The 25400-nt window shown below is 47.1% G+C and overlaps 1 protein-coding gene across 18 annotated transcripts in view; it reads left to right on the top strand.

Annotated features, from left to right (window-relative positions):
• Nucleotides 1-25400, top strand: part of SEMA4D (semaphorin 4D) — a 163642-nt gene that overhangs the window by 84235 nt on the left and 54007 nt on the right. For all 18 annotated transcript variants that reach the window (XR_008913401.1, XR_008913400.1, XR_008913399.1 and 15 more), the window contains 5 exons: nt 3274-3321; nt 13822-14193; nt 15732-15877; nt 19413-19475; nt 20921-21019. Coding sequence is in view for 15 of the 18 variants with exons in the window: in XM_056804525.1 (XP_056660503.1) it covers nt 14091-14193; nt 15732-15877; nt 19413-19475; nt 20921-21019 (411 nt within the window). In the remaining 3 variants the exon portion in view is untranslated. The remainder of the gene's footprint in view (nt 1-3273; nt 3322-13821; nt 14194-15731; nt 15878-19412; nt 19476-20920; nt 21020-25400) is intronic.

Genomic DNA, 25400 nt, shown 5'->3' with positions numbered 1-25400 from the left:
ATTTTTCATATCAGATTCCCTTGCATGGAGAGGATCTAGAGACAAGCCTCCCCAGTGACCTTACCTCAGTGGGGGAGAGTTTTGATTGCTCCCTGTTAAAGGTGGTTTCAGATACCTTTCAAAAGTTCTCACACTAAATCACTTGATAGAAAATCTGACTGTGAAACAAAGGTTAATGACTTGAAAAAAAGGCAAGTAGGGGAGATGGAAAGAGGGACTTGATGTCCCTAATTTATTTCCTAACCACGATCTCTCACTCAGGTAGCTGTATAACCAGCCTGAGTTTCACCATCCTGAACCCAACTAAATTTTCCCAAACTATCTATTACAAATTTAGCCTAAGAAATGACAGAACAGGTACAATAGGGCTACAAGGGGGGAGCTGGGCTCTCCTTAACAGTGAATTAATTCACAACTCCCTCACTTGGGATCCTCTTTTGTGATGTTCCTTGAGGTATCAGACTGGTGCTATTGTTAGAAGAAACTTTGAACATTGAACAGCTAAGTCTCCTTATAGCTCTTGGTGAGGAAATCAAGTCCTGCTAGTTTGAGGTTTCAGCTCAAAAAGCCAAGAATTTCATACAGATCTATCCCTGGTCTCTCCTCCTCTCCCAGGATGCCTTGCTTTCCAATTGACATAGTTGTCACTCAAGCTCCTCTTGTAAAATTCCATCTCTCCCTCTTGCACCCTTCCTTACACTTGATTTCTTACAAAATCATTAGTTTCTAGATGCTCAATTTTGATTTTTAAGGCATGATTTTCCTCTGTCAGTTTTTGGGTCTCCTTTTTTAGTTGACTCATTTCTTCTTTCATCACTTTCCTTTCTCCTTGTATCACTTTCCTTTCTCCTTGCATCACTTTTATTTCTCTTTCCCACTTTTTTTTCTGCCTCTCTTAATTGTTTTTTTGAAGTTCTTTTTGAGTTCTTCCACAATCTGGGTCCAATCTATATTTTTCTTTTGGACTTTGAATGTGTTTCCTTTGCTTTCACTGTCCCCCTCTTTGTCTTTATAAAAATTCTTTATTTAGGTGATTTTTTTGTTGCTTGCTCATTTTTCCTATTTAATATAGATAGGTGTGGGGTTTTCCTTAATGGACTTCCCTGACCAGCAGGGTCCCACAAGGGAAGGGGCTCACCTTTGTGATGGGACCCGAGGAGAGGTAGGAACCGAGAACCAGGGTGGAAATGAAAGACACCGACAAATCAGTGGTTGGATAGGGCAGGCAACCCCTATGATTTTCCTTAAGGCGGAAAATGAGGATAATGGAATACAAGGTGGTTGAGGAGATTAAGATAGAGAATGCAGGCCGAGATGGTCACAGCCTCGGGGAAGGAAAGGACTTGGAGGAGAAAGAGAGAGAGAGAAGCGGTGATCCTAGCTAGGTAAAGAACCTTCCTAAAAAGAGAAAATTCCAGGGGTTGCCTTGCTTTTATTGATGAGGAGGTAGAGGGATGCCTCTAATCACGTAACAATTACATCACATATCTTAGACAATCATGATTGGGTGGTACAGTGGAGGGAACACCTTTTGGGCGTGTAGGACGTAACCGCGCTTTCCCGGGCAAGTCTCCGAACATGTTAATGGACTTGTGTTGGGCAATAGGTCGCATGATCAGGTCAAGGTTACCTTCACAAACCTTATCGGTAAAGCCTCATGCTTGGAGACACAGTAATAATACAGTCATCTATATTTCATAGATGTGAATATGCTTGGGATGCTACAATAGGCTTGGGAGAATGATGTGATAGACTGAGGGCTCATGGTTCTGAGATTCCCCTCCCCTTGCTAATTCAATTGGCCCTTGTGATCCTGACAGCTTAAAGACTTAGGTATAAGCTTTTGATCTCACTCTGATATTGATCAGGTCAGAGACTGATAAAATTCTAGCCTCAGGCTTAGTCTCAAGTTTTTGGTCTCACTGTGTACTTGATCCAAGCACACCCTTGATTGTCCTGTCTTGGAGCTCTGCAGTGAGCTTTATGCAAAAAGATCAGTACTTGATACTATCATCCTCCCCAAAGTGTGAAGTCCTTGTTCCAAACCCAGACTAGAATTCCCTGGGCTAGGATTCCAGACCTCTCCATAGGTTTAAAATTTCAAGGGGTATGGTTGGCTTTTACCTCTATTTGCTCAGGCAGTGTCTCAGGGTCTGGATGTTGGCTCAGGCATAGGTTCCTGAACCTTGAACAGCAGATGTGGGGAGGGCGGTTGTGGCTCACTCTTGACTTGTTCTTCCCTCCTTGCTTCAGCTTCTTGCTGAGTCAGCTCTCCTCTCACCCTAGTGCCCCAGGTGTTTATTGCCTACCATTTCGGTTTTTCTTTTCTTGAAAGCTGTTTCACTGTCTCTTTGTTGGTTCTTTCACTCCTGTGCTCATTTTGTGGTGATATTTTCATCTTGGTTGGGGAGGATTCTCATGGTGACACAGAGCTGCTAAGGATTACTCCACCATCTTGGCTCCACCCCTGGAACTCCTAGCAAATTCTCATTTTTACTAATTTTATAGTTTATATATAAATTCAATATTTAAAAATCTTTTAATTTTGATATAAAGAATTTCCATTTTGTTTTTATTTGTGTGCTTTAAAAAGATTTCTTTTTTACTTTTTTTCAGTGCTTCCCCAATGGTTCATCAATTATTTTTATTATTTGTTGATGAAAATGTTTAGAGATTTAAGACTAACTAGTGCCATTTTCATTTATGAAAGTCTCTACTATTTCACAAATTGATGTATGGCCCTCACATTCTTTAGGATTAAATTATTTAGACTCTAGGTTTAAATCATTTGTTCAAATGATATTTATACTATTATAAGTAAACAAAATAAATTATAATTTTATGGCATTTTGAAAAGTAAAGAATTTTGTTTAATAATTTTTTGCATTTAATTCTAAGGTTTTTTTGCCCTAGAAACATGCAGTTTTTGTTTGTTTTCTGAGAAATGTGTATATTCTTTTTGACTCAAAATCAGTTTCCCCATGAGTGTATCATATCAAGCTTTAAAATATTATACACAGAGGTAACTCAGCTGATTGAAAACCAGGCTTAAAGACAGGAGGTCCTAAGTTCGAAGCTGAGCCTAGACACTTACTAGCTGTGTGACCCTGGGCTAATCACTTAACCTCTCATTGCTTAAACTTTACCAGTCTTCTGCCTTGGAACCAATACACAGTTTTGATAATAAGATAGAAGGTAAAAGTTTAAAAATAAAATAAAATATTTTACCCCATCTTTCCCATCTCTCTAATTTATCTCTCTTTTTTTTCCTAGATATGTCTGGATCTGAAAAGGGCACATTGCGGTCCTGGACTATTACAGGTTAGTTGCTCACTTCACCTCGTAATTTATCATTTTCTCTTTCAGTATGTAAATGCTGTGCCATCTGGTACCTATGCACTAATTGTTGACATTGGTTAAATATTTGTAATGCCTTCGAGCGTAAAGTCGTTTTCTCTCTTGTCTCTCTTCATCATGAACTCCCCCCCCCCATTTTGTCCCTTTCACTTTTCTGGGACATAACACACTTAAAGGGTGCGCACATCTTTGTGTTTTCACGTGCCTTTTTTGTTCATAACAGATTGTTTACTTTGCTTTCTAAACCGTACCGCTTTCCCTTTGATTTCCATAGACAGCCTCAGCTAGGCTTCTTGATTTGTTGTCATACGGGCTCCTTCTGTCTTCTTCATCCCCACCCTCTCCTGTGCTGTGTGCAGTACTTGGGGGGGCTCGCGCCTTTGTCTGACAGCTGGCTGAGCCATTTTCATGGCTGCTTGTCCAGTCCGGCTCACCCCTGTGGTGCCAAGGAGCTGTAGCACGCTCAGCAGCCTCGGTAGGAGAGTGAAACCAGACTGAGGGTAACCAGCGGCCTCAAGCCTATTGGTGGGTCGGAGACGCGTCTCCCCCTAGCCTGTGAAGACTTCCTCCGTGAAGGGAAGGCTGAGAAGAGGTTGTTCGAACAGCCATAAAGATGGCTAAACGAGGCCGCGTGGCGTCCTCGGAGCTCGGGCAGACTCCGCAGATGCCGCGGTCACCCGCTGCGTCGCACGGCATCACCAGCCATCTTGCTCTGACAACTTGGGGACGAGGAATCGGAGCGGACAGCGTGGCGTAGCGGCTTCCCTTGATCCAGCTCCTTCCCAAATCAAAGCGTTACGCTCGTGATGTCACTGGTCTGCTTAGAGAGTAAAGGACAAGCAGCGACCACCCACCTTTTCTGCAGAAGAAGGGACAAAACGAATGCGACCCGCTCTCCTGCTCCTCTTGGCCACGTTCAGAATTCGGTGCTGGTTCTTACCCTTTTTTACCCCACGAATCTGCCTTCACCAATTCTGCCCTCGCCCCCATTTTTAAATGTTTTCTTTTTATTATTATGCACTTAACAAATGGGTTTCCTCATACAAAAAGGAAATAGGGTTTTACGATACTATTATTACTTGATATTACTGTATGACATGATACTATTAAGGACAAATTGTTGTTTAAGGGTCTGTGAAACTTAATACAGTTGGTGCTACACTGCCTTCCCTTTTTGATCTTTGTAAAGACAGCCTCAGGTCAGCGGGGTGGCTCAGTTGATAGAGAGCCAGGCCTAGAGATGAGACGTCCCAGGTCCAAATTTGGCCTCGGGTTCTGCTACCTGTGTAACCCTGGGGAAGTCAATTAGCCTGTGCCCTAGCCCTTGCCACTCCTCTGCCTTGGGACTGATTCTTTGTATTAATTCTAAGACAAAAGATATGGGTGGTGGTGGTTGTTAGAGGAAAAAAAGACAATCTCTTCATTTTACTGAAGCTGGAAGCCGAGGAGCCACTCAGGGGCCTTTTTCTCTCTTGATCACCATGGGAGCTTTGACCTGTTCCATTTCCAATGTGGGCTGATTTGCCTTTCCTTAGGAAACTTGGTGGTCGCCCACCCCCAGGGATTTACCGCGTCGATGCCAAGGATCGTCGGCCTAGTCCACTGCAGCTCAGAACTGCCCGGGAGCTGGCGTTATATCTTCAGATAGCTGTAATTTGATTTCTGTTTTGTCTGTGCTCATTCCCTCAATCATTTTTTCTTTTCTTGATTCTTTAGTTCCAGTTTCTAGAACTATGTCAAGTGATAGTGCTAACAATGGGCGCAGTTTTATTTTAACCTGCTCTTACTGGGAAGGTCTCCGCAATCCCCATTGCCGATGATTCTAGCCTTGTATCCAAGGTCAATACGGTTCACCCAGTTAGGGAAAGGCCATTCTCTGCTGCCTTCTGCAGTTGGGGCTGTCTTTTGGGAACCTCCCAAACTTGGCTGCACTCGTCTGCTTCTGTGTGTAAGTAATGGCGTACCACGATCCCTCCTTGGCCGCTGCCCTACTCGGGATGTCCTCAGCCTGGCGGTGATCGTCTTGGGCGACGTTGTCCCTCGCCGCATCATGCTTCCCTGCATTGTGGTTTCAAAAAGCCTCCTGCCGTGGCGTGGAGTTTTCCCGGCCTGGTGGGATTTTGTAGGTGACAGTGGAAGTGCAGGACGCCCTACCACGTGTGCGCGGTGGACAACCACAGTGCTGAGTGGTGTGTTCCGGGAGCGGATGGGCTCAGGGCCTGAGCATCCGTCTGTTGGCTCTCCGCCATCACAGGGGCCTCTAGGGGAGGGACCACTGTATGTGCCACGGCCTCAGGCTATGGTCTTGGAAGCAGCCCTTCAGAGACTCGCCGTGTTTCCTGTTCTTGCCGTTTAGAGTCAGCTGTTTTTCTCTGCCTGTTTGCTTCACGCAACATTCCCTCCTTCCTTGCTAACAGATGTCTTTGGAGAGCTGGGCTTCAATAGAACCTTTTATGTTGCCTTTTGAACTGAAACTCGGGTACCAGCTTCTTAATAGCAGACGTGTGGAAGCAGGTTGTAACGCTATAGACAAAGGATGTGGCCTGGAGTCGTGCCTCCGGAGCTTACAGGGGCGACCATGGTCATGGCACCCACCGCCTTTGCCCTCAGTTTCCTTATCTGTGTGTGAGATTTAAAATAGTGAAGCCCATAAATTGTAGTGAGTTAAAATGGTGGAAGATATAAATTGTGATAGATATAAGAGAGGGTGAGTAAATCTGACCGCAGAAAATATGTTTCACTACAGTGTCTTGGTTTTTAAATCAAATATAAGGTGGTCGCCAGGGAAATATTCCCAATTATTCAAATACCCAAGTCAACTGGGTTTTATAGAGATTTTTAATTAATACAAATGTGGAATTAAAGAAAAGAGAGGAAAAGGAAATAAGTATGAAGGGCCTTAAGCCAATATGGCCTAGACCTGAGTCTTAAGAGAGAGAGATCAGTCAGTCAGTCTTTTAACACTCACCACAAGGTCTGTCTAAGCAAAGATTCTAGTGACACCAGGCCAGCATCATCTCAGCTGCTTTCACCAGCTCCCTCCTCCATCTGAATGTTTCAGAATCAGTCCTTCCTCAATCTGAATGTTTCAGAATGAGTCCTCCTCAATCTGAATGTTTCATAATGACCTTCTCATCTGAATGTTTCAGAATGATCCCCAGCTCTTCTCTGAGCTGTTATTTTTAAGGGCAAAATCTCCTATGTCACCTCCCCTAAGTTCTTCCTGTAGATGTTTTCCAAAAGACAGCCCATTTTGAATTCACAGCTGAGTAGATTAATCTCTTTAGTAAGTCAGAAAAAAATGCTGCTGTGTCAACTAATTTCATTAAGAGAAGACCTCTGAGTAAGTTTTCACCTCTTAGGTCTAAGTAGTTTACAAGTTGCCCCACCTTTATAGGCACCTAGTATCCCATTGTATCAATTCCAAAAACAGGCATGGCTCAAAGAACTCCTTTCCTTTATAAGTATGGGTTTCAAGTACTTTCATTGTTTAGCAAGGAGTTTTCTGCCCTAAAGCATTCTTAAGTATGGGTGGAATCGAGGTCCTCCCACAGCAAGGAGTTTTCTCCCCTAAAGCAGTCTTAAGTAGGAGTGGGGTAGAGATCCTCCCATAGCAAGGAGTTTTCACATTCAAGTAGAGTTCTCACTATCTGGTAGGGAATTATTTCAAGTAGGGAATTGGAGGATTCTTCAATGTGGAGTAAAATTTTTAACATTCAGAAGTCTGTGAAATTTTAAGGTTTACATGTGAGGTGGGGGAGGGGAGATGGGCTCGGCTCCCAGCCTCTGGGACCCTTGCTCTTCTTGGGTTCCTATGGTGGTCCTGTACATTGCCACGGCTCTATAGACAGAAGTCATCCTCTTTAGTCTGGGTGCTGGCAAAGCAAGTGAGCACTCTCCAGAGACAGTTTTTAGGGGAGAAATGTCTACTTTCTATTCCTGCTATCTCCCTTTTATCCTATCTCCCTTACCAAATGGGAGAAATCTGTGGCATTTTCTTCAGGCTTCTCTCTACTTCTCTTTGAATATTACTTCTCTCCACTTAATTTTTTAAACCCTTATCTTCCATCTTAGAGTCAATACTGTGTATTGGCAGAAGAGTGGTCAGAGCTAGGGCATGGGGGTGAAGGGACTTGTCCAAGGTCACACAGCGAGGAAGTGTCTGAGGCCAGATTGGAACCCAGGACCTCCCATCTCTAGGTCTGGCTCTCCATCCACTGAATAACTCAGCTGCCCCTCTCCACTTCATTCCTGCCTCTCTGGGTACCTCCTGCTCTCATTGCTGCCTTCTGGCTGTACCAAGTTCCTTACTGTGACAGCAGCTCACTCAGAGGGCTCCATCCATTGGTCCTGGATGACTTCGGGGCTTCAAGCGAACCGTGTTCTAAAGCAGAGCTTTATTTCTAACTCAGAGGTAAGCTGGAAATAGAAACTGTACTAATTTTGAGGCTCGTTTGTAATCTTACAGGACCACCGGAATATACAAGAGGTCACTATAAAGTAGTTTCAATGTTCACAGTTTATGGATGATTGATAGGTGTAAACCTAGAGGATGACACGTGTCTTAGCAACAAGGTCTAGAAGAAACGGAATCTCTGATCTGGCCAGACTTGGTTTTCTAGAAAATGCTGAACGTTCTACCACAAGAAACTACAGAGGATGTGAGAAATTAGCACCTTCCCCACCGCAGGATTTTCTGAGAGCGCCCCACTCGCCATCTCTTATGGCACAGTAGTGTTCCTTCACAGCCCTTGCCTACGATTTGTTCGTCTTTCCCAAACGATGCACGTCCCCGTAATTTCCAGTTCTCTGACACAAGAAGAGCTGCTATACAAATGTGTGTCCATTTAGGTCCTTTTTTGTGACAGATGTAAAAAGTCGTAGAGTGAACCTCTCCAGGAGTTTGGAAGCTAGCCAAAAAGCACGTAGCTGCCTTGGGAGGTTGTACATAGCTGAAGGTCTTTGAATGGAAACTATGATCGTATGTCATGTGCAAATTAAATGAACAACTTTCTGAGGTCCTAACTCTGTAATGATGTCTTTTTTTTAACTTTAAAAAAATTAAACACAGCTTATCTCAGGTCTATACCCCTAAGCCATATACATAAAATTTGATGTTTTTGGAGGGAAATTTGGGAGAGCTTCTGCCTTTTCTCCACCATCTTGACTACCCCTAATTCTCTACTTTCTAAGTAATGAGGCTTATATTTCCTCAAAAACTGTTTCTCCATCTATTGATAGAATCATACGATTTTTTAAAAACCCTTACCAATACTGTGTATTGGCTCCAAGGCAGAAGAGTGGTAAGGGCCAGGCCATGGGGGTTAAGTGACTTGCCCAGGGTCACACAGCTGGGAAGTGGCTGAGGCCAGATGGGAACCTGGAACGTCCTGTCTCTAGACCTGTCTCTCAATCCACTGAGCTGCCCCCAATTTTTGTTGCTTTTGTTATTGATTTAGTCGATTGGTTTATAGATTTCCATATATTGAACTAGCCCTGCATTCCTGGTATAAATCTCACCCAGGCTCACTGTATGATCTTTGTTATATATTGCTATAATCCCTTTGCTAACATTTTATTGAGATTTGTTACCCCAATATTAATGAATGAATTTGGTCTATAGTTTTCTTTTTATGTTTTTATTATCCGTGGTTTAAGTTTCGAAATCATTGCTTTGGATTTTTTTATTTTTTATACAATTATAGTTATTAGGTTGATTGTTTTCCTCATGTTGAACAGCTTTCCATCTTGCCAGTCATCTCTGCTTTGATCAGAATGATGTTTTTTGTTTGACTAGATTTTAAGTTTTTTTAAAAAATTCAATTTTCATTAATAATTTTGGTTGATCTCTTTCTGTGCTTTATCCTTCCCCTATTCAGCTTTGAAGAATGTATTTTTCTCATAAAAAGTCTTATAAAAAGTGCTTTGTTTAATGTTTTTTATTTTTATTTTTGGTTTTACTATAATTTCATCTTTCATTTGCTATTTGGCTAATATTCTTAATTCTTTAGTCAGAGTAGCTAGTGACTTATCAGTTTTGGTAGTCTTTTCATAGAGCCAGCTTTTAGTTTTAGTGTTTCTATAGTCTTTATGTATTTCTTTTCTAATTTTTAATTTAGTTTCTATTGTGCCTGTATAGTTGGTCAGTTTTTATAAAAATTGCCTCTAGTGCTAAGAAATACATATATTCTTTAGCATTCTCTTTTAGAAAACACTCTAGAAGTAGAAGGTTTTTTTAGCTCTAGCTTTGGTAGCGACTTGTTCAAGTCTATATTTTCCCATTGGTTTATCTTTCTTTTAAGTTTTTACAAAACCAAAAGGTATATTAAATTCTCCCCCTTCTTCTGCATTAGTCTGTAATCATTTAATTTTTTTCTTTATAAATTTAAATGCCAACTTGTTTGGGGCACATAAGTTTAATGTTGGTGTTGCACTGGGGGTTTTTCTGGTTCTTTTGTGGCTCTAAGCATAATGTTTATATCTTTTGATGTTATACATTTTTTTTTGCTTTGTTTGATAGCATGATTTTAAGTCCTGCTTTTAAAAATTCATTTGATGCATAGTCAATTTTATTTCTGTCCCTTGCTTTCATTCTGTGCTTTTTGGGGGTCAGTTTCTTGTAAGCAAAAGATTGTGGAGTTTGGTTTTCATATTCAATCTATCACTCTTTTTCATTTTATTGGTTTTAGTCTTTGAACCTTTTTATGTTCCGTACCCCTTTGAGAACCTGGTGAAACCTATGAACCTCTTCTCCAAATAAAATACAAAAGATGTCAAAGTGAACCAATTCTATTTGAACACAATTATCATTTTACATGTGTGTATGCATTTTTTAAAAATTCATGGACCCTAGGTTAAGAAACCTTGCTCTAATAGATAAAGTAAAAAACAAAAAGAAAAACCAAGTAAGCTCAGTACCATCCAAATAAAATCTCTTAATACCCACTCAGCTTAGATGAGGGGCTATCTGTAGATTAACCCAGCACTAATTATATAGCAAAGTAGTTATCTAATCTCTCTTAAGTCCTCGGTCTTCATGAAAGATTAAGGTTTGGTGTTTTTTTTAAGCCTGGTTGTTAACTAAAGCATTTTCATCCGTTTTAAAACATCTGGACAAAATATTAGGGAAACTCAAGAATGGTCCAATGGTGTATTTCATATGTTATTTAAAAATGTTTTAATTATATTTTTGATTGTCACATATATAATTTGTATACACACATATATGTATATGTGTGTGTGTGTATATATATAGAGACAGAGACAGAGAGAGGGAGGGAGAGAGAAGGAGAGAGACAGAGTCAGAGGGAGAGAGACAGAGACAGAGAGAGGGAGACACAGAGACAGCAAGAGAGGGAGAGAGACAGAGGGGGAGGGAGGGAGACAGAGAGAGAGACAGAGAGAGAGACTATCAGCTTACTCAACTGTTGTACCTTCCCCATGTACAAAAAGCAGCATGAATTCAGCTAGAACCAATCCTGTCAAGTTAACCTTTCTCCCCCTTTTGGCTGGATGGCCGAGCTATTTAGTGAGATAAATACTTTGTTCCTATGTCTGTATATTCACAGTTTACATGCTATGCTTATGGAGAAGATGAAGTGATGTGGCTTAGACATAACCAGTCTTACACGGTTGTTCAGAATCACAAGGTTGGAGGTCCCCATGAGATCTTCCAGGAATCTGTTCATGTCCTTGCACTATTTAATGTTTTTATTTTCAATAACTTTGATAAAAGCAAAGATGAAATTCCGGTTGGTGGAAATAGCTCACGCTTTGGATGACAGAGTTTAGATTCACATCTATCTTAAATCTAGAGTAGAGGCTTCAAATCTGGACTAGTATAGTCAAAACCAGATTAAAATGAAATGTTTGTGAAAATAAATAAAAATACAATACAACACAGATAGTGTTATTTGTGGTTTCTAGGTCATTGTGTGGCCTGAAAGTACGTGTTTCTCTTTGAGTTTGACACCATTGGCTGAAACTATCTCTCCCTCTAACCAGCCTGTCTCTTTTTCTGACTCCTCCTTTCACCAACTCCATGCCAGCTCAAGCAACAACCCAGGAGAAAGAAACAACAAGAAATAATCAGAGTACAATTCTGTTCCCCTTAAGAGAAGTGCCAACCTTTAGATAAGACCTCAAAGACCATGTAAAGTGCTTTAAAGCATTGGCCTAAAACAAGTAGAATGAAATTTAGTGTGCTTTGTTATAAATGAGGATGCAAAGATGGAGAGAGCTGCGGTTCTGAGGAAGATCTTGGGATTTCAGTGGACTGCAAGACTCAGCGAGTCAGCATTTGATGGGACAGCCATGAAAGCTACTGGTATCCTCGGATTGATTGAGAAAGGCAGACCTTACAGTAATAAGGAGATGATTGTCTTTGTGCTCTGCCCTCCTCAAACCTCCTCTGAAGTATCGGGCTCACTTCTGGGCACTGAGAAGGTGAAGCGAATCCAGATGGGGGCCACCCAAAGAGCGAAGGGCCTTCTGCGTCACATGACGATGAGTTGAGAGGAACTAGATATGTTTAGCCCGAAGACCAGGAGCCAAAGAGGACAGCTCCACTCAAGTGCTTGAAGGACTGTCTTAGAGTACGGATTTAAATTGCTTGGTTTAGCCCGTAGAGGGTAGGACTAGGAGCCATGGGTGGAAACACTCCAAAGCAAAGTTAGTCTTCATGTGAGGGGAACTGCGTTCATAGTTAGAGTTGCCCCAAAGGGAAACGGAACGCCCCAGAAAGGGGTTCGTCCCCTCCTTGGAGGCCTTGAAACTCTGCGAGGGATCGCCCGGCAGGGATGGCATCGGGCACGGAATTCCTTTTGGGGAGGGTGAGCCTGGCGACTGCTTTTCGACGCTGTGAGCTGTAAGAGACAAACCGTGTGGGGCAGTGGGGACGCGCCCCAAAGGCACAGCCGGCCGCCCTCCGATCCTGCAGGGCCGGGCCTGGGTCTGGTTCCTGAGAGGTCACAGAAAGGGCCGACGGAGCACTCAGCTGGGCAGAAGTGCTCAGAACCCTGGCCAGAATGGGGATGTCAGCCGGTGGGGGAATCGCGGAACCCAGTGTGGCGCGTGCTGGCGACGGCGCGTTGTGCTCTACGACAGGAGGAGCACGGCCATCCCAGGGTGAGTGGGAAGGGCCCGCCGGCGCTGGCCGGGAGCGTCCCGCAGCAGCCCTGTGACGATCCACTGCGAGAGGCCTGCTTGCTCTCAGCCATGGTGGTCTGGGCCAGTCGTGAGGACTCGGGGGGGGGGGGGGGGTCTTGTATGAGTCTTAGCTTACCACAGAGGCCAATACGGAAGTATGTTTTGCATAATGATCCGTGTATAGTCCATGTCAGATTGCTCATGATTCCCATGACAGAAAGGGAAAGGAATGGAGGAAGGAGACCATTTGGACCTTAGAATTTGGAGAAACGTGGACATTTATGACGTGTGATTAGAAAATAAAATGTTAAAAATTAAAAATAATCAAAGAAATGTTTATCCTCTGCCACCTCTTCACAAAGTTTACATAAAATTTTAAAAAGAGATAAATCGTGTGACAGTTGTCACTTTTTTTTAATCATTTTTGAAGCATCTTGTGGAAAGTCTAGTATATACCAGGAGGCTAGTGTACTCTCAAGGCATAATTGTGAGCTGAATGAGAGAACAGAGGAGGAAACGACAGAAGCACCTGTTGCACTCGATTACGGAGTGAGAGGGATGGGGAACAGATTCAGCCCTCAACATTTTGTGAATTTAATTTTTGTCTTTCCTGACTCCGCTTTTAGGAGTCTTTGACAGACCTAATTTGCCTACCCCGTCTTCTTGTATGTTATGCGTACACACTGGTTGAGTGAAAAGTGTCTGCAGCTTATAACGTACCGATTGCTATTTCTCTGTAACAGCCCATTGATATTTTCTCTTCCTTTGCCAAAATTGCCTTGTTGCAGACACAATACTAGGATTGTTATTTTTCCCCTGACATCAGTGTTGTTCAGGGAATAAAGAGGGAATATTTCAAAGAGAAACAACTAACTGAATTGATGTCCACAGCTTTTGACTTTAATACCTTCTAGAGAAAATCCTTTTTTGATCACCCATAAGCCTCTTTCTAGGGGTCTGTACTCTGAGGTATGGAATTAGTGGGGTCAGGAAGGCATTAAGACCTTGGATCGTCTTCTCTGAGAATCTGACAGCAGAGACGCTTTATGTTGGACCAGGAATTCCTTTTCCATCACCCTTCTGGTTCTAGTGTTCCGGGTCTCTTTGCCGTGATTAGCACTGGTAGGAGCCTGAGCATCCCACCCTGTACGTGCCCTCCCCCTGGACCTGCTAGGTTTTGTACAATAGCCTTGCCAAGGAGAAAACCATCAGAGAATATTTCTCAAATGTGCGAAAGCCAACCAAAAAGTGGAAGAGCAGAAAGGGTTGCTTCACGATTCCGGCCCTTTAACCGCTTTCCTGTTCGCTCTTCCACAGTTGTTTTCTCTCAGGACGGGGCAGAAGAATGTTCTCCAAAGACAACATAACCCTGAAGCAGTCCCCCGGGGGTGGAGCGCCTCTTCATCTGGCCAGCTGGAAAATGAGCGTTTCTTCAGGGAAATAGACGCCTCCGCTTGTGAGCGGACTTGCAGTTCCTTGTGATCGCATTCAACAGTATCCCCGAATACCCAGTAAGGTGGAGAGCTGCGCTGGCTGCCCATGAACTTCTGCTCCTGCGGCCGCTCCGCAGCCACCACCCTGCGGAGATGCCCAACATGGCTCTAGACGGACTCTTCGTCGCCTTGCTTTTGTCATTTGGGACAACCGTTGCTTTGGATCCAATACCGAGAATCACGTGGGAGCCGAGAGGTAAGAATAAAACTTTGGACAGAGATAGTTCGTGTTTCTGCTGTTGGTTTTTTGTATTTAATAACGATTTCCACTTGAGAAATTGTTTACTTAAACCTCAGGCCTTCCTCTAGAGAGCTATCCAGGTCGTTTGATGTGCCAGATAGTAGATGTTTGATTTCAGCGAATCATAGTCCGTCTTGTGCATATTTCGGGTTCCTCGTCGATGAAATGACGACTAGAACGCCGTTTAGAAGCCTGTTCCCGATCATCGTCATTTCACTTAGAAATAGTACGCTGGATAAGCTCCTATTAAAAGGAACGTTCACATAGAGGAATGAGAATGTTCCTAGAGTTCTTTCTCTACAAGATCTTATTTATTGCAATGTTTAAAAAAGAATAAAAATGTAGCTGTGCCCCGGCTTGTAAATGGGACTGCGTAGTCGTCACTTTGATTTTTGAACAACAAAGTGCAATCTAGGAATAAGAACAGTCTTCATTGTCCTACTTTAGGCTGCTTTTTATCTTGAGATCTCCTTTAGTGTACGTTAGAACTATTTACTGGGCCCCGAAGGACTTGGTATCTTCCAGCAGGAGTGGCAGAAAAGTCCTGCGACCACCCCAGGCAGGTTCAGGCTTTGGGCCGTCGGGGCTGACAGTGGAGCCATCGGCATGTCAGAAAGAGCCGGCATTGCACATCCGTGCTCTGTACCAGGACGCAAGAATGGCCTCTCGTTCACCGAAGCTTGCACGAGCAGCTCATTCACTTCCTGGAGGCTGTTCTCCTTGGCAGCTCACGCGCTTGTCGCTCATTTACTCTTAGCTGTCCTGTCGACAAGTGAGGCGCTGCACGTCCTTCCCGAATCACACACTCGGGGAACCGTGTAGACTCCTGCCTGTGCTTGCATCTTCCCCCAGACGTGAGCAGGGCCGCTGTGCCTTCCTCTGTAAAGCGATCTAGAGAAGGCAGCGGCGCGCCTTGTGCTGCCTGCTGAGGAGCCCCAGAGGGGCCTCGAAAGTCAGACGTGATGGCGGTGGCTCTCGCAATAGCCGGCCGGTGCTCTCCTCCCGAGACCCATTCAGAGCTGTTCTTGCCGTCCCTAGAGCGTCCCGTTAGGCTGAGGCTGCACGGCAGAGAGTCCGTGAGCCGCTCCAGGGCGATGCCGGCCGGTGCTCTCCTCCTGAGATCCATTCAGAATCGTTCTTGCTGTCCCTAGAGCGTCCCGTTAGGCTGCACGGCAGAGAGTCCGTGAGCCGCTCCAGGGCGATGCCGGCCGGTGCTCTCCTCCCGAGATCCATTCAGAGCCGTTCTTGCCGTCCCTAGAGCGTCCCGTTAGGCTGCACGGCAGAGAGTCCGTGAGCCGCTCCAGGGAGACGCCGGCCGGTGCTCTCCTCCCGAGATCCATTCAGAATCGTTCTTGCCATCCCTAGAGCGTCCCGTTAGGCTGAGGCTGCACAGCAGAGAGTCCGTGAGCCGCTCCAGGGCGCGCCTGCCAGTGCCCAGGGTGTCCTCACTGTGGCCTCACAGTCCTGTCGTTTGCATCTCTCCTCTGCCGCAGACGTGCATCTGGTGCGTTTCCAGGAGCCGGGAGTCTCCAACTACTCAGCTTTGCTGCTAGGCAGCGGGGACGACACCCTCTACATAGGGGCCAGAGAAGCGATTTTTGCTGTGAATTCCCTGAACATCGCCGACAAGCAGCACGAGGTAGGCAAACGTGTTTAGTTGCCATTTGCATCTTCTTTCCATGTTCTGCCCACCCAACTCGTACTTGGGATGAATGTTTCGATTCCTGGTCAAGGCAAGAGTAGCTAAGGAGTAGGGAAAAGACATGAGGGAAACAGGACCTGCCCTCTGGGAACTTGCATTCCACCAGGAACATAAGAGTGTGCCCAGGGACGTGAGGAGCAAGAGCGCAGTAAGAGTGCAGTAAGAGCGCTTCTCATCCTTTGAAAGCCGGCCAGGGTCTCCCAGAGCCAAAGGTCCCCTCTGACGAGGTCCGGGCAAGTAATGCTGAGACGGGAGACCGCTCAGTGCTCAGAGCCTTTCTGGCTCGGGATTGGCGTGTGTTCTATAGCTCTGTGAGTACGTGCTTTTCTGGCACACAGTCAGTGCTCAGAGCCTTTCTGGCTCGGGCTTGGCGTGTGTTCTATAGCTCTGTGAGTACGTGCTTTTCTGGCACACAGTCAGTGCTCAGAGCCTTTCTGGCTCGGGCTTGGCGTGTGTTCTATAGCTCTCTGAGTACGTGCTTTTCTGGCACACAGTCAGTGCTCAGCACACGTGATCGTCTGAGATCCTCGGATGTCACACATCGATAACTGCTCAGTCGGTATTCTGGGATCCTAAACCACGCTGAAGTATATGATGGGGATCAATGACTGGGCAGGGTAGCCAAGGGCTCCACTTCCCCGACCGGCGGGATGAGCACCGCTGCTCTTGGTCAGCTTTCCCAGTCAGTCAGGACTACGTAGGAGAGGGCTCACACGGCACTTCACAGCGAGGCACGGGCTGGAGGGTCCTTTAATGCAGAGCGCAGTCGGGCATCTTCCTCCTTCCTAAGCTGCCCTCGGGCTCTGGTGAGCACCAACATAACAAATCGGGGGCGGGCATTGGCAGCTCGTGCTTTAGAGCAGTGGGGGTGCGCCTGTGTGCTGGCCATTCAGGTGGGGCTCTCTTTGGGTATAACTCGGTGAGTGCAGTCTTTGGGGGGTTCAGGTGGGACCTGGGTGTGAACTCTGGAAGTGTTCGCTCTCCTGTGATTCTCCCGTCCTGGGGAGAGATCCGTGGGAGGAGCCACGCGGAGGGGCTGGGCGGGGCCTCCTCTCCGCCCTCCGGCGTGACTGGCCGTCAGCGCTCCAAAGAGAACCAACTCCATAGCACTCGATTGCCGACCGGCCCACCTCTTTTGATGATCCCCGTGCGGGTGTTTTGCCCCAGTTCAAATGGGAATCATTATGATGATCGTGCTTAAGGGTGAGGGGGTGACGTCCCCCCTTTGTTAAGGAAGAAGGAGCTTCCAAGGCAGACAGCAGCAGCTCGCTGGGAATTCACAACCAAATGATTTTACATCCCTTCCTTTTAAAACGCATATGGGGCAGCTGGGTGCCCAGTGGATAGAGAAGTCCGGCCTGGAGACAGGAGGTCCTGGACTAAAAGTCTGGCCTCAGACATGTCCTAGCCGTGTGACCCTGGGCCCGCCACTCCAGCCAGCCGTCCAGCCCGTACTATGCTTCTGCCCTACAACCAATAGGGAATACCCAGCCTAAGACAGAAGGTCGGGGTTTTTGGGAAATGGTGTTTTATACCTAATGACGAATGCTACTGCCAGAAAGAAGGTGCTCATCGGAAACAGGAACTCTTTGTTTTCACCATATCCAGACCGTCATATGGCCTAATTGTACTGAAGGTTGGCTTCAATCTACTTCGAGAACGAAAATAATTTTATAAATATTCGGAATGGGCTTTTAAAACCTTGAAGAACGGAACCTGCTTGCCACAAGGAGGCTTAAAAAAATAGCCCTGGGGAGTGGTTAGGTAGCTCAGTGGATGGAGAGCAAGGACTGTCCATGGGAGGTCCTGAGTTCAAATGTGGCCTCGAACACTTCCTTTCTTTGTGCCCGTAGGCAAGTCACTTCACCCCCAGAGCCTAGTCCTAACCACCTGCCTGGCTACCCAGGCTAGAGTGGCTCCTGAGCCCAGCCCCTCCAGCAGGAGGCAGTGGGGTTCCGGCCTCTGCTGGGAGCTTCCTCCATTGATGCTGGAGCCCCTGCAGCTCAGAACTCCCAAGTGAAGAGACGCTGCCGCAGCCGCCCCAGTCGCTGGGACTCAGAAGCACACACCACACCAGGCCATCGAGGCGTTCCCAGATGGGTTAGCGTCACATGGGGGGGCACTGGCCCACCGACGGTGCTTCCTCCGAAGTCCTTCAGCGCCCTGAGAGCCCCTCTGCAGAGACGGCGTCCTGGACGTGAGAACTGCAGGAAGAAGCCCCGGAGACCGTCCAGCCCAGCCATTCCCTTTGCTTCCCCGTGTGCTGTGTCCTGGGTCGCGGGGTGGCTGCGCTTGGTCTCCCCAGTTCCCCTCCATTCCCGATCAGTGACATGGGGGGCAGCTTGTGGCCCGCTTGGGAGCCCCTTTTTGTGCCGTGATCTTCATCTTTGGGGCGTTGACTGCCCGGCACGTGCAAGGACAGTGTCCTGGTCGTCTCCATCCGCCCTGGCCCAGGCTCAAACTGCGCCCCTGGACTCGTGGAAAAGGCTCTGCCTCCCAGAAGCCACTGCGGAACTCCTCAGCCGCCAGGAAGATGCAGCAAGCCCTGTCCATGCACAGCGTAGCCGCCATGACAGTCTGCCAGCAAACTCTCCAGATCAGAGCCGTCGCTGTGTTTCTGCTCCTGAGATGTTCCTTAAACCGTTTCATTGATGTGTTACTGCTCATTGGCTCTCGCCGAGCCTCTCCGGCAAGCAGCAGCAGGAGCTGCACAGAAGCAGCTGTGACCGGCTCGGGGACGGGCTGGTTACCCGCTCTGGGTCAGGGACTCCCCCGCGCTCACTCGGCGCACTTCTTGTCCTGGCTTCTTTACGCCATTGGGGCTGGCAGGGATGAGCACAAGCTGGTCCGAGGGTGTTCTGGGCCGGCGTCTCTCTGATCTCTCGCCTTCCGAGCCCTTCGAGCTTTCCAATTGAGGACGCTTGTCCGTATTTCTACAACACGGCATAAAACCCAGAAGGTTTAAGTTCAGTTCAGCCCCGAGAGAGGGATCTGGGGGGGTCGGTGGCTGGGGTCAGCCTCGGGGTAGCCCGTGGGGAGGCCCGAACTGGGCCTCTGAGGATGCTTCAGGGATCAGGGAAGGCTCTTGGAGATCAGGGGAGGCAGAAGGTGCTCAGAGATCGGGGAAGGCGCTCGGAGATCAGGGAAGGCAGTTAGAGATCGGGGAAGGCGCTCAGAGATCGGGGAAGGCGCTCGGAGATCGGGGAAGGCGCTCGGAGATCGGGGAAGGCGCTCGGAGATCGGGGAAGGCGCTCGGAGATCGGGGAAGGCGCTCGGAGATCAGGGAAGGCAGTTAGAGATCAGGGAAGGCGCTCAGAGATGGGGAAGGCGCTCAGAGATGGGGAAGGCGCTCAGAGATGGGGAAGGCTCAGAGATGGGGAAGGCGCTCAGAGATGGGGAAGGTACCTGCCCCATGTCGCCTCTAGCTTCACTGAAGGTTGTAACCTGTTGTGTTGGCACTTTCTCCCCTCAGGTACGCTGGAGAGTCACTGAAGATAAGAAAGCCAAATGCGCTGAGAAGGGCAAATCTAAGGAGGTAACGCACTTCTGCACCACTTGTAGCCCAGCATAAGGCGAACGCTTTACCCCCAGGCTGATACTCGGAACGGAGGCCCAGAGTGTTCTCTTGCACCCGGCACGTCCTTGCTGGCTCGCCAATCCCTTTCACACTAACAGCCCTCGCTAGCCGCTTCCTGTCTGAGCCAGGGAGCCGAGAAAGACCTGTGGTCGCTGCCTCGCTGCTCACGCTTTGCTCGGCTCCTGGGCCACAGAGTCCGAGTTAGAAAAGGGTTTCTGGGTATTGTAGCAAGCAAGAAGCCACGTGTCCGGTCCGCTCCTGTCATGGCCCGCCTCCTCCAGTGGGCGGCCCCTTTCCTGAGCAGGGCCTCCAGCCCCGTCCCCAGCACAGTTCAGATTCTTTGATGGCGAAAGGCTGATGTTCACTGCGGGCAGCAGGCCTCAGTCACGTGGCCTCCTTCCGTGTGCAAAGAGATGATTAAAATAAGACAGAAAACGCCCCTGAGCAGTAGAGCCCTGGGCTCCAGTTCTAGGTCAGAGGTCCACTGAGTGAGGCTGCCTCCTCCTCGGCCTCTCGGCCTCTGTTTGCCCCTTTCGCTGGCTCCCTCGTTTCCTTTCCGGCCGTCCTCTTCTCTTGCCAGTCTAGCCAGGGCCACTGGTCAGCAGAGCCAGCGCTGCCGCATGCCAGTCTGTGTGCAGTTTGAGGAGAGGATGTGCTCACGGAGCCAGCGTTGAGGTCTCAGGCTCATTACTGTGCCTTCTCTCCCACCCGACTCTGCTCGAAGTGGGCCTGGCCGTGTCCTTTGCCACGCACCATGGTGGCCTCTCACGTGCCCCATATTGGAGAAAGGACTGAGCTGCGCACCAGACGGTTCTGTGTGCTGCCCGGTAGTCAGGGAGTCCCTTTGGCTCGTGATAGGGGGCGGCCGCTGCACTCTCCGAGCCCCCGTGTCTGCCACGGTGCTGCGTGTTTGAAGTCGGGGGCCTCACGGCTCGTTTCACCTCTTTGGCTGTGCCGGAGCTTCACCCGCTCTTTGACCCTCTGTGGAGGAAGCCATATTCTATGAAGTGGGTTCCAAGAGAGGAGGGGGGAGGTTCAGGGGAGGGAAGCCCAGGACATGGCGCACTGGGGCCCAATGAGCCTGGGCCTGGCACCTCGGGCAGCACGAGTCCCGAGTCACTCCCTCCCCCGCTTTGTGAGCCCCTGTTAGAAAGGACCGTGTCTGACAGCCTCATGGTGGTCAGTCATCGTTCAGGTGTGAATCTGTGTCTAAACGGAAGGGAGTTTTGCACTTGAACAGCCACCCCACCACTAAAGTAACGGATGATCCAAGTCACTTTGACAGTGGAACGGAACGTAGCAATGAATCTCCTAAAGGTCCTGCATCCTCATTGAAATGTAACTGAGTACCATTCTTGATTAGCCGGTAGTTTCTGACGTGCCTTTTCAAAAATTCATTGCAGACAGAGTGCCTCAACTATATCCGAGTCCTGCAGTTTCTCAATAGTACTGTGCTGTATGTGTGCGGCACTAATGCATTTCAGCCAACGTGTGATCATCTGGTAAGGCTTATCATGGTACAATAAGAAAATAGGCATAATGTACAATACTACCGAATCTGTAACTGATGAACAACTTTCTTTTTTACATTTGCACATTATTTAGAGTATTTTATCCATAGTTATATGATTCATGTTCTTTTCTTCCCCTTTTCCCCTCCTCCCTCTGGGAGCTGACAGGCAATTCCCCTGGCTTATACATGTTTTTTCATTCAAAACCTATTTCCATATTACTCATTTTTGTAATAGAGTCATCTTTTAAAACCAAAAGCCCAAATCATGTATCTAACCAAGGGATAAATCATATGTTTTTGTCAGTGTTTCTACTCCCACGGTTCTTTCTCTAGATGTGGAGAGCCTTCTTTCTCATAAGTTCTACAGGATTGTTCTTGAGCATTGCTCTGCTATCAGTAGCAGTCTATTACATTCGATTATGCCACAATGTATCTGTCTCTGTGTACAATGTTGTCCTGGTTCTGCTCATTTCACTCTGCATCACTTCCTGGAGGTTCTTCCAGTTCACATGGAATCCCTCCAGTTCATCATTCCTTTGAGCACAATAGTATTCCATCCCCAACAGACACCACAATGAGTTCAGCCATTCCCCAATTGAGCAACACCCCCTTGTTTTCCAGTTTTTTGCCACCACAAAGAGTGCAGCTATGAATATTTTTATGCATTTTTATCTCTTTTGGGGTACAAACCCAACCACCAAACTTTTGACAGGACTAATGCACTCATCTCAGTAATCCCGGTAAACAGGCTTTATCAGTCCCTTGTTCCTTGGGGATCTTGATGGTGTTGTTCAGTCAGTAAAGATCAATGACGGGCCTCCTATGGGCAATGAGCCACCTTACACCCTGGGATACAAAGAGAGGTTAAAGATAGTCCTTTATTCTTTCCGCTGCCACTTCTCAAAGTGTAAAGCCATGAGATGGAATTTGCTTTCTTTAAATCAATTCTCAGTCTTCTGCTCTACTCCCTTAAAATGGCAGCGTGCTCTAATGAAGGGAGGGCCCCGGGCTAGGCCTTCCTCAGGCCCATCCACTGGTCCAGTTCAGGATTTAAAGGAAAGGAAATACTCATAGACTCTCCGACATCAAATAAGTAGGAAATTTACAGCAACCCAAAGACTATTGGCAGGGGTTCCGTTCCTCTCATTTCCACACAGAGACTGTTCTGCTCCGAAGCACACGTGTTTGACTTCCGCAGTGGTGAGACCTCGCTTAAGTCCGGGCTACTCTGACTCCGCCTGGGTGAGGCTTTTTAGATCTGAGGAGACCACGACGTTCCGTTTGCAGCCCCAGCCCCATCTCAGGGACAGCTCGTGGTTTTAACAGGCCTGCCACACTGGCAGGCCACAGCCTGTCCGACCCCCACGACTATTTATAGGTTAGTTGTGTGTCTGCATCTACCAGGTCCGAAGAGGAATATGCTTGGTTCTGGATGTGGTGAAACCTCCGCAAGCCGGCCTCCCCCGCCTCGTGTCCTCTCCTGGACGTTCTAACAGTTTAATGTTCAGCTTTCATTTGCGCGGCGGTCTGTGCTGCCGATTCCTGCGTCGTTGGGTTTCAAAGGTAGAGCTGTCTTCCGTCCACAGGACTTCCCGTGGCCGACTTATCTTGCCACCGAAGCTAGAAAGACTTGATGTTGCATCAGGGCATTCTGCTGTCAGTAGACCGAGTTTTTACTGCCTCTAGCCTTGCGGTGTCGCCCTGCTCCGTGCTGGCCTTGATCCTGCCCCTGCCAAAGTACTTCCTAGATACTCTTCACGCAAACTAGCTGCTGCTGCTGAACTCTTTCCTCTTCTTTTCGGCTTCCGGAGTTTTCCTGTGGAAGCGTGGAGGGAGGCCCACCGTATTTACTTAGTGGTTTTGAGAAGCAGGATGGACGTTCTTTCCTTTTGATTCACCTCTTGTCTGTTCCTGAATTTCTCTTTAGAATTTCCTTCTTGGTTTCTAGAATCCTTAAAACCCTCAACATTTCTTCTTCATTTTGACACTTAATTCTATTTTAAGAAAATTAGTTTTGTTTTGGATTTAGTCATCCACAAACACATTCACGCTTACAAAGAACAAAAAAGGAGGACTGCATATGGAACTGTGACCTTCTGTATTTTAATTCTTTTCTCAAAAAGGTTCTCAACTACTCACACTGTTCCTTTATTATTTTATTTATTTCCTATAAGTGATATCTAGGAGAATTCGTTAGGAAGATTTGACCTCCAGCCACTGGTTAGGGAGTTTTCTTACACTTTGGGGACCAGGAAATTCTCAGTGTTAAGGTGACTTGCCTTGAGTACCATCCAAGGGAAAAAGATTTTTCATTTAAGGATCTTGTTCTCTTGTACCACCTCCCCTCCATTTCCCGTGTGCCAGTCACAGCAGAGGCCCCTCCAGGACTGCCCACTCTTTAGTTCACACCTTCTGGGGTTAGATTATACCCTTTTTGGCTATCTCACACCTTTAGTCGTTAGTTGCTTTTTTGTACATTGCAATGGGTCGATCTCCTTCAGATACTGAGTTAACACTTTGGGGAGTCACATCTAAAAATGGACAGAGGATTACCATCCAATCTTCCCAATCACGGAAGAGCCGAGTACCGTCCTTGTTACAACGGGGAGGGCCAAATGCAGCCTTCGCACTGTGCGTGTCGTGTTTATTGGACTAAGATAAAGGACCAAAACAGAAGCACAGTCATTTCCCTCATTTCCCACAGGAAAGTGCCTCCTTGAAAATGGTAGAAGCGAAACTTCAATTAGCCAATTTTCCCATATTGTGTATCTTTATTTGATAAGGAGGACTCAGACGATGATAGGAACTGGTATGGGCCCTTTATGTGGAACACACCCATTTCCCAGCCCATTACACAGTCCAGTCTCCCCCCCTCCCGCCCTCGCCTTCTGTTGTCTGCCATTGAACAAGTGTCACTGTGTTCATGGCAGAAAAGCCTGCAGGATCATTTCAGAAGGATCCTAACAAGTTTTCTGTGAGCCTCAAAGTCCTCTAAGGTGGTGAAAAGAACCGTCACAAGGGATGTGGATTCAAATCCCACGGCTAGTCTTTTACTGTATAAAACCATGAGGAGGTTGTCAGTGTTGTGGTCCATGAAATGAGGATGACAACACCTGAAGTGACTCTCGTGACGAATCTTTGTCCGTTATTAGCCACCGTCCTCCCTGCACTCTAACTTTCCATTTTTCTCAACCTTCTGGTTGTTTCCCCGCTGCCTACAAATACATCAAAATCCCCTCGTTTGTGTATCTCCTCCCTTCCCTTCTCAACTAAATTCATTGACAAAAGCCATCTAAACAGGAAAAAAGATGCACATTAAAAAAACAACCCTCTTCCCTTCTGTCTTAGATTTGATACTAAGTAGTGGTTCCAAGGCGGAAGGGCAACCAGGGCTAGGCAGTGGGGGTTGGGCGATCTGTCCAGAGGAAGTACGAGGCCACACTTCTTGTCTCTAGGCCTGGTAAGAAATCCACCGAGCTCTCTAGGGGCCCAAAGCACCTACGTGGCACGTATGCTTCTTTGCTTCTTACTGGCTTCTAAACCCTTTGGAATAGGACTCCTGGCTCGGGCATTCAAGTGAAATTATTCTCTCCGAAGTTATAGCTGATCTCTGGATTGACGAATCGAAGGGACATTCATTTTTGACGCTGCTGACCACGGTGCCTTCTGGAGACGCTGGGTTTGCAACCCTGCTCCCTCCTTCCTGCCTACTCCGGCTCTTTTGCTGCATCCTCCTCCACGCCGCACCCACTAACAGTGAGCGAGGGGGAGGACGCTCTCTTGTCCTCTTCGGTTCCTCTCGTAATCTGCAGATCTCACGAGCTTCCGTGTAGTCAGTCATTCGCTGCATGCGGATGGTTCCCACATCTGCCTATGTCGAATCTTCCTCCGATCCTCATCCCACGTCACCTATTGAACATCTCAGATGGCTTCTGTAGCTATCGCAAGTTCAACGTATCTACAGCGGACCTCGCCCTTCCAAGCTCCACTCAAGGGCACTACCGGCCTTCCGGTCACCCAGTTTCTCAGCCTCCTTGTCATCCGTACCTCTTTTTTTCTCATTCATACACATCTCATCATTTGCAAAATCTTCTTTCTTCTACATTAGCATCACTCACGTAGATATCCTCCTCGCTCCGTATACACAGTGCCTTCCCTAGTTCAAGTCTTCATCATTTCTCATATGGGATATTGGCATTGTAATTGCTACCTTTACGTCTCAGCTCAGGCACTACCTCCTATAAGAGACCTTTCCTCCTTTTCCAGATGCTAGTACTTCCCTTCTAAGGCTACCTTCCAACTATTCTTTATTATCTTCTATGTACCATTTTAAATTATATGCTATTTTCCCTTTAGAATAAAAGCTTCTT

Source organism: Monodelphis domestica, chromosome 7 (genome assembly GCF_027887165.1).
Source record: "Monodelphis domestica isolate mMonDom1 chromosome 7, mMonDom1.pri, whole genome shotgun sequence".
In the NCBI taxonomy this organism is placed as follows: Eukaryota; Metazoa; Chordata; class Mammalia; order Didelphimorphia; family Didelphidae; genus Monodelphis; species Monodelphis domestica.
This window is presented reverse-complemented; position numbering and strand designations above follow the sequence as displayed.